Source organism: Pyrus communis, chromosome 17 (assembly GCF_041283825.1).
Source record: "Pyrus communis isolate YQ-2024b chromosome 17, ASM4128382v1, whole genome shotgun sequence".
In the NCBI taxonomy this organism is placed as follows: Eukaryota; Viridiplantae; Streptophyta; class Magnoliopsida; order Rosales; family Rosaceae; genus Pyrus; species Pyrus communis.
Window position 1 is genome coordinate 525,608 of NC_142581.1, and position 9,158 is coordinate 534,765.

Consider the following 9,158-nt stretch of genomic DNA (forward strand, 5'->3'; position numbering starts at 1 on the left):
ACTCTGTAGAGTGACGGTTGATGGTATTCGAAATTTTCGATGTACTCCTTTTGTCTAACCCGAGTGGAATGGCGTATTTATTCCTTGAATGTTACCACGCTCTTTAATATGAACACTGTGTTTATTTTTGAAATTTAAATTGAATAAATCAAATGATGAAAATAAAGAGTGTCAAAAAGAGCAAAAATGTAGTGCCGAAGTTATATTTCCATGATATCCCGCTACAGTTTCCTCTCTTATTATGGAAAAGCAATATCATCCCATGGTTGAGGCAGGAATTCAAAGAGTTACTGACTTGAAACTAAGCCATCACCTTGAATGACGTCTGAAAAGCAATTGCTGCCAAACGATCCCAACTATAGCCAAATTAATCATTACTTGTTTGAATAAATTCTGAGAAAAACAAAAAAACACGATCAAATTAAAATAATAGCCGAATTCTATCACGCGTGATCATGTGACGAAAGAGAGAAAAACATATAACCTCAATTACATCCAAAAAATTTTTGCGTTGAGCTCAGCCTTTAAGAGACTTGGGTATCAAGTGATCATCTCCATGGTTAATTGATCGGATCATTTAATCTGATTGAGCCATGCCAATATCATCTTCAGTTCACTGCACTTCATATGTGATATGTGTCTTCAAGTTACACATAATGTGTACACATCTACAGACCTCCCATCGGACCCATCCTGTGTATCTACAGACATCTTGTTGTGGCCTTTTTCCTCTGTGGAACACTTTGTGCTTCAACATTTTCATTACAAAAGGCCGAAAACTAAGGGAAAAGGGAGAAAGCCCAAAACTCTGACAAAATGGACTCTCCCTTAGTCAGCTTTGCTTACAGAGGGAAATTTAGTGTTGTCTAATTTGAGTAATTCTCACACTGGCAAGTGTTGTGCCTTGGCCTGTTAGTCTGTGCGGAATCGAGATTTAAATTACAACCTCACCAAATCATTCATAGTTAAATAGAATAAAATACAATAATTAAAGACACTGAGAAATTTATGAAGTTTGGCAAAAACCTACCTATGTCTCCAGAGGGATATTGCTCTTCACCATGAGAATAACAGTACAAATTACACATGAGTTAAATCAACATAACCCAATCCCGAATTCCTTGTACACCCACTCACAAAATTTTTTCAAGAGCCTCACTCTACCACAAGAGTTCTTTCACTAGAAGATCTTTTCACTCTAGTTCTCTTGATTTTCTCTCAACCCATGTTCAACCTTTCCCATGGGAGAGCCGAATTCCTTGGATGCCTCTCTGATGCTTACCCTGTCACTCGACAAGCATACCCTGATGCACAAATATTGCATGCTAGTTATAGGCATACACTGGCAACTATGCCAACAATCAAGACCAAAAAGTCTTGAGTTCACATGGCATATTCAACACCTAGCCTACCTAGCATGCAACCCTTTTCTCTCTATGAAATTTAATGCATAAAGAGAAAGCTTGCACAATTGCATCCAACCGACTTTGCAACCCACAAAGTCAAGACATGCTTCCAACTTTCTTTGTGGTAGTGATCATGTCTTTTCTTGAACGACGACTTCCTTGCCACAGCTGAAAGCGTTCGCATGGTCTTCAATTGTTGTCAACACGACTCATAATTACTCACGAGTGTATGAGCCAAACACAAACACTGGTAAGGCCATCGTGAGTCAAGTAAAAATGAAATTATATGGTTTTCATGCTTTGAGAAAGGTGCCTTTTGAATAACATCGTAGTTGGTGGACACCCCTAATCAAGTTTTTTCTCGCTTCCATGCTAATATAGAAGATTTTGAGTAAATTAATATGAGATCCTATCTTGGGGACATTTCACGTTGTTATGGCCTTTGAATTGGGACAGTTGAATTGCTTAACGATTGAGAATTCCATAGAGTGCAAAAGAAATCTCTGTTTTCATGTTAAGGTAATAATTCATAAATTAGCTTAATTTATAAATTTTGGTTCAATTTCTTTAGAAATTTTGTTTTCTGTTACAATCGGCTTCGAATTGAGACAACTACTGTAAAAGTACTGTAAGTGGTGAATTACTCTGATGGATACAGTATTTTTCTTCAATTCGCTATATCCCAAGTTCAAAGTCTCTCATCACTGTTTAGAAAACCCACGAGCACAAAAGTTATGGATGAAACGCAATTACGCCAATTTATCAGTTCCTGAATATATTTGATCACTTTATGCATAAAAAATTTCAAAATTCGCAACGAGAACATAGTAAGAGTCAAAGACTGGGAGGGAGGAAGGCCGTACGTTATTAGTACGTAATTTTTCTTTTTGGAAGAAGAAGAGAAGATAGCAAAACAAAGCAAACATGGAAAATATACAAGAATTCCAGCAAGCAGTGATAAATCAACTTGTATATAGAGAGGGAAATCAACTTGTATATAGAGAGGGAAAGCAATAGGAGACTTATCAATCGGGTCGAAATAGAATATCTTATCCGCGAAATTAAAAGTTGAGAAATGTGGAAGCTTTTATCATATAGATAGCACATGTCAGAGTAAAGCAAAGCATCCCCATTCTACAAGTACCTTAACCACAGCTTGATCCATCGTATCCTAAAGTATACATCATAAGATCAGATTCTCCTCTTTCTCTTTCATTAACCTCCAAAATACAACTACATAGGAATAGGCGGAGTCAGGATCTAGTGTGGGTTGGGGGAGGACGTAGGGGTTTTAGTATTGGTTTGGTATTGAAGTGTTTTTACAAAAAAAAATGGGTATTAAAAAAAGCTGAGCTTAAAAAGGTGTTTCGTAAACACTTAAAAACAGCTTATTTTCACAGTTTTGGGTGAAAATAAGTTGAAAACATGAAGCAGCAAAAATGAGCTTATTCTTACAATACAACAGAAGTAGTTTTTTTTCAAAGTACAGCAATACCAAACCAGCACTTAGTGTGGCTTCACCACTGTAAATAGAGATAGTACATCTTTTTGTACGAATATGGTGAATACATGGTCTTTACTACAATGCTCATATCTTTATTCTGATTTTGCTACAATAGAACGAAATTCTTGTTAAGTAGGGGCTCGTATATATACAATTTATATTAGGTAACTTTAACAAAAAGCTTATGATACTGTTCATTTTAATGAAAAACCACATTTTTACACTAAAAAGTCAATATTGGCACTATTTACTTTACCCTTTATTTTGTCCTTATCGTTAAAACTCAAAGTTTTCAAACCATTTTCATTAGTTTTCTTTTTATTTATCTTCATACTTTAGTACGTATAATTAAGATCATGTATGTGTGTATATATATCACGTGTCTGAGTTTTAATTCTCTATATTTGCTATATGAAAAGCAAAGAAATCTGAATCTCATCATATATTTGATGAAAGTGGATAGATCGAGGGTGATGGTGTACTTTGAAAAAGACACCGTTCTTATCCCACCAAATATATGCCCCCTGCAAGTTTGACAGCCTAGGGTTTTTTTTTCCTTTTTCTTTTTCATGAAATTATGCTTGCTCTCTACTTCTCTAGCACCATATGCCTCGTTGAACGACCCAAGTACACAAACAAGAAGCATGAGATACTGTCTAGTGCCTGCTAGCTACCACTATATACTAATATAAATATATTCTCTCTGTAAATCTGTAAAAGATGACGAGGATGATCAGTTGCATGATATTTTCCATGGTCAGTTTCTTGAAAATTGACCTGCAACACATGCACGATCGATCATTATTCTTTCGAGCACTTTTTCTTTTTGGAGACTTACGTATAACCTATGTGGTTATCCTCATGGATCAAGCAACGAAATGTTGATTAAAAAACTTATTTTTAAAACTTGGTGAATCATCAGGATATGCAAATTAATCATCTAATTAATACACTATCAAAAACATGTCCTTAACATAGACTAATAGCAATAAGTTAGCTAGTGGGAGAAGCATATAATTCTTGCTTAATTCTCTAAAATGGCACATTTAACTGTAGGACAATATGTGGCCTCTCTCTATAAGTTCTTGATTAATTAGTTTCCAAGTGATTCTGTTCTCTTTATATATTCTAACGCTTACTCATTAGTTTATTACTGTGCAGCCTATCTCTTGCCAAGCTGCCTAAACTCCCCAACCAATGTGAAGGATACAATTAATCAAACAATAATTTTTGGTTCTAGAAGTATAATTGTTGAAATTAATCTAACGTTGGAAAATTGACAATACAAATTGCAATAGATAATACATGGTGTTATTCTAATTGTACCGGGAAGTTTTATGATAAAACCGAATCTCGACTGAGCTAGCATATGGATAAGTTGTGGATGATATTGTGTTGGACTATTAGTCCGTCTCTTTGATATTTGACAATAATTAAAGAGAAAATTCTCATATCTTATAAAGTATTTGTTAACTGATTAGTATTGATCCATACATCGGAAGGAATGAAACAATTACATAATTAAAGATGATTCTTCCAGATATTTAGTAGAAGGACCACGATATATACTTCCTAATCGATCATGTCTATCTGCACTCATTTCAACTTGATCAGCAACTTTTTCCAACATAAAAAAGGAAAAACAATGTTTACCCCACCGAAAAATGTTATATATACAGACCCCTCAGTCGTTGCACTACAACATAGATACTTTCTCTAACATATTTGATAGAGCTACATAGCAACAAGGAGTCAGAATACGACTAATGGAGTCGAATCGCAAACGCAGAGGTTTCATGAAAGGCAAGTTGATGCCGTTCTACCGAGCTGCAAAACCTAATTCGACAACAAGTATGCAATATACTAGCATGGCCATGGCCAGCAGCAAGGTTAAGCCGAGCCAGGCTACTCCTTCGCCGGCTTACTCCGGGTTTATGGTTCACGGCCAGGATTATGTGATTGCAGCAGCTCAGCCTAAGCAGAAGGTTTCGTTTATTGTTCCTTCAGACGCTACAGATCATCATGCAAAAAACAGTCTCATTAAGCAGCAGTTTGATCACTACGGCGCAGGTGACGAGAGTGTCGATATGAAGGCTGCCAGCTATATTTCCTCGGTTCAAGAACGTTTCAAGCTCGAACGGATCAACTCTTGATCACAAGGAGGAATAATCAAGAAGTTACCAATACCCGTACGATCCCTCACGCAATATGTATAATTACCTTAAGTTCGATCTCGTAATAAAAATCCATAAACATGATTTATGATTTGTGTAGAGAGATCGAATCAAGACCGTATGTACGTGCTTTTCATTTGTTTAAAAATATGTGTATCACTAAATTTAAAAGCTACTTAGGAGCATGGCATAAAACTGAGTCAGTACTGCATGCATGCATGATTAATTAACTAGTTATCACAGTCTTCATCACACGGCACGAAATCAAACTATATGCACAGCCCAAATTTAGATGAGTGCTGTGTATAATTTTGAATTTGGTGATTAATGATGTCGATTTAGTCAAATTCTAATTCCTGGATTGATCAACTGTAGAATAAATAAATAAAAGTAGTGTATACTTTCTTCAGCATGTTGGAGGTTTCAAATCCTAAATCATCGTACATTTTCGAATAATGCATGGCAACAAAAATATGAAAGTTTATGCTTTATATACGTTAACCACGAACTAAATAAATAGAAAAAGGAACTAGACTTTCATTCATACTAGAATTGAAAAGCTTATTAGGAAATTAGGACATATCTGAATTATTTCATGAAAACTTATGCATGAAAATGAAAAATCTGGAGCTCGACAGAATTTTTTTATTGAAGTTTTAAAATTCTTAGTTGAAAAGTTAATAGGTGAAAATGAAACATCGTAATGATTGTTTTCCTTACTTTTGCTTTTTCTTTCTAAAGTGGAATTAAGAATCCTATATTATTCTCTCTGTACTCTTTAGGGTGTGGATCCTACCCATACAGTTTGAGGAATAAAATCTTTTCTCGGTCCTTGGTTTTTATTTTGGTCAATTTGATCATTGCGTCACTCCTAATAGTAGCTGATATCAGCGTGATGTCACATAACCCAATGGTTGGGCCGGTCAATTCGGGACTGGGAAGGAGTTGGGCTCCCTTGGTGCTCAGTAGATTTGTATGGGCTAGAGTTGCTCTTATGAGTTGGACGTGTTAGCTAGTCCTACCTACTTCTTCCACTCTTCAAGTGTGAGGCCTTCACGTTCTCCAAGTGGTTGATCTTAACATGCTAGCCGCTACTTCATTTTCGTATAATGATAACGCTTCCTCTTTCTTGGCGCTCCACCGTCATGTATATTTACACCTTTGTCTCTTTGAATGTCTAACCCTTCATTAAATTGATGAGGTTTTGTGTCAATATGGTGCAAAGTATGGCTTACACATTATCTCATATGACGTATATTATATAAGAGTCTCACGCTCACAAACTTATCAATTTAATAAATTATCATACAATCAATCGAAGTGGAGACAAAAATTGATACAATTTTAATACCACAAGATGCAATATGTGAAAATCAAAACTTCATGATCAATTTTAAAAATCACTCTAAATTTGACAGATGTGAAATAAAGTTAACCTAACAATTTTCTTTTATGACCTATTTGATTGAATCTCCGACTAAGTAGAAAATTAGAAAACTCGTCAAAATTTTAATTAGAATGAAGTCCAAACTAATGAAAAAAATAAAATAAATAAATACATAAACTGCTCTCCACTAATATAATGACACATAAAGTATTGTCATGTGTTTCGGAAACATTGAAGCAAATCTCCAAAATGGCCATGGGTCCGAAAACAAATCATGCCTTTGGTGTATGCCAAATGCTGAGCAAAGCCTTGGTGTATGCCAAATGTTGAGCAACTAAACTAGCACCAGTTAGACAACATCGGTGGCAGTCCAATCCACCAAAAACTGCAGTCATTGACTCCTGTTTTGCTTTCTCTACGGATTTAACTTCAGGACTACGTTTTCCCCTTTTCCTTCTTCCTTATTCACTCGTTCTAAATTTCCCCGCAATCGAACGCCAAGGTTTACAAATATCTAAGTGTTAAAAATTCAAGACTATTCAATATTCCGGTGGATAATGCTGAGCAAAGCCTTGGTGTATGCCAAATGTTGAGCAACTAGACTGGCACCAGTTAGACATCGTCAGTGGCAGTCCAATCCACCAAAAACTGCAGTCATCGACTCCTGTTTTGCTTTCTATATGGACTTAACTTCAGGACTACGTTTTCCCCTTCTCCTTCTTCCTTATTCACTCTTTCCAAATTTCCCCGCAATCGAACGCCAAAGTTTACAAATATCTAAGTGTTAAAAATTCGAGACTATTCAATATTCCGGAGGATAATGCTGAGCAAAGCCTTGGTGTATGCCAAATGTTGAGCAACTAGACTAGCACCAGTTAGACATCGTCGGTGGGAGTCCAATCCACAAAAAACTGCAGTCATCGACTCCTGCTTTGCTTTCTCTATGGACTTAACTTCAGGACTACGTTTTCCCCTTCTCCTTCTTCCTTATTCACTCGTTCCAAATTTCCCCGCAATCGAACGCCAAAGTTTATAAATATCTAAGTGTTAAAAATTCGAGACTATTCAATATTCCGGAGGATAATGCTGAGCAAGGCCTTGGTGTATGCCAAATGTTGAGCAACTAGACTAGCACCAGTTCGACATCGTCGGTGGCAGTCCAATCCACCAAAAACTGCAGTCATTGACTCCTATTTTGCTTTCTCTACGGATTTAACTTCAGGACTACGTTTTCCCCTTCTCCTTCTTCCTTATTCACTCGTTCTAAATTTCCCCGCAATCGAACGCCAAAGTTTACAAATATCTAAGTGTTAAAAATTCAAGACTATTCAATATTCCGGAGGATTATAGAAAACCTGATGTATAGAGTTCTTCTATGTGTACTTCACGCAAATAAGTAACGTAGTAGTACAACTTCTTGTGCAAAAAAATACGTTTACAAGTAGCTTATGAGTTATAACAACTGTAACATAATTAGGCCCTCGAAACTTTTATAATATATTGCTGTATTAGGCAGCTAATTTGCATGACTAAATTATATAGTCTCAATCTAGCCGGTCAAACGCGGCCTCATCGTTAGTAGAAGTATCAGTTACAGCTACTTAAAGAATTTAAGAATATCCAAGCCCAGTTCGAACAAAAAATAATAAAGCCCAGGAATTGGAGGCCCATTTGAAGGGGTGGTGGGGGAGGCGGGAGTGGGTTTCCGACATTTGCCGAAAGGGATGGATTAGGGAAAAGCAGAAAAAGATATTTCGGTGTGCTGTGTGTCTGTGCAGTGCGAGTGGAGAATGGGAAGATTTTTCAGTGTAATTCGCACACGAAATAATACATTATGTGTATTATATAAATAATAAAATATATGTGTTAAAATATTAATAACTTGAAAAATAAAATTCTATTATTTACATAAAAAAAATGTAATGTATTATCTGTGTTTCGTCACAATGAAAATTTCATTGGAGAGAGGAAGGACCGAGGGGGGAGAGAGAGAGAGAGAGAGAGAGAGAGAGAGAGAGAGGCTGTCGTGAAAAGATAGGTCACCCGCACACCCACCACCACGAAAACCGAAGGCCAATCCCAAATGAGGGTAAAATTTCCATATTTGATAATACACGTAAATATGGAAATGATGTGGACGTGGTTTGATGGGACAAAAGCAAAAGTTTCCTACCGCTTACCCTAGATGTGGGGCCCCCAATTTTACCAAATCAGTGCAGAAGAGAATTTCTTCGGGTCACCAGGAAATAGTAACTACTATTTATAGAAAATAAATAAATTTAGTTTTACCTAATTTTGGAATCAAAGTGAAGCAATAAGAAACAAAACATACGAAAGATAGTGGTACACAGATGGGCGTTTAATTGATCGTACTAAGAACGAAGAATGGATTGAAAATTTAACATGGAGTTCCCTTTTGACTAAGTAAAGATGTGCATAGAGAGGTAATTCTTCACTACACGCAAAAAAGAGAGTTACTTTCCAACACAAAGAAGTAAAGGAAGAAGCAAAAACTTTGGCCTGAGTAAAATAAGATTTAATTTTCGTAAGTCTGTTAGTGCAACTTGTCTGCAACACACTCATAAGAGTGTACACTGTAAATTGTCGAATAATACTCAATTGTAAAAAGAACTACCTGACCAGTGATGAGACGACTTTGTTTCCATTGCACGTAACTAAAACCAAAA

The 9,158-nt window shown here is 36.2% G+C and overlaps 1 protein-coding gene and 1 long non-coding RNA gene across 2 annotated transcripts; one reads left to right on the top strand and one right to left on the bottom strand.

The window, feature by feature from the left end:
* Positions 1-177: 177 nt before the first annotated feature.
* Positions 178-1,280, bottom strand: LOC137707545 (uncharacterized). Its single transcript, XR_011064714.2, has 2 exons — positions 485-1,280; positions 178-393 (listed from the first exon to the last, which is right to left on the bottom strand). It is a non-coding gene; the product is annotated as an uncharacterized LOC137707545 (long non-coding RNA).
* A 3,317-nt stretch (positions 1,281-4,597) lies between these two features.
* On the top strand, positions 4,598-5,259 carry LOC137749272 (uncharacterized). The gene has a single exon (XM_068489375.2). The coding sequence runs from the start codon at positions 4,677-4,679 to the stop codon at positions 5,061-5,063; it is 387 nt and encodes a 128-aa protein (XP_068345476.1). The 5' UTR covers positions 4,598-4,676; the 3' UTR covers positions 5,064-5,259.
* Positions 5,260-9,158: the final 3,899 nt, after the last annotated feature.

Coding starts and splice junctions, on each gene's coding strand:
- LOC137749272 (XM_068489375.2), top strand. CDS start 4,677: ATGGAGTCGAATCGCAAACGCAGAGGTTTCATGAAAGGCAAGTTGATG.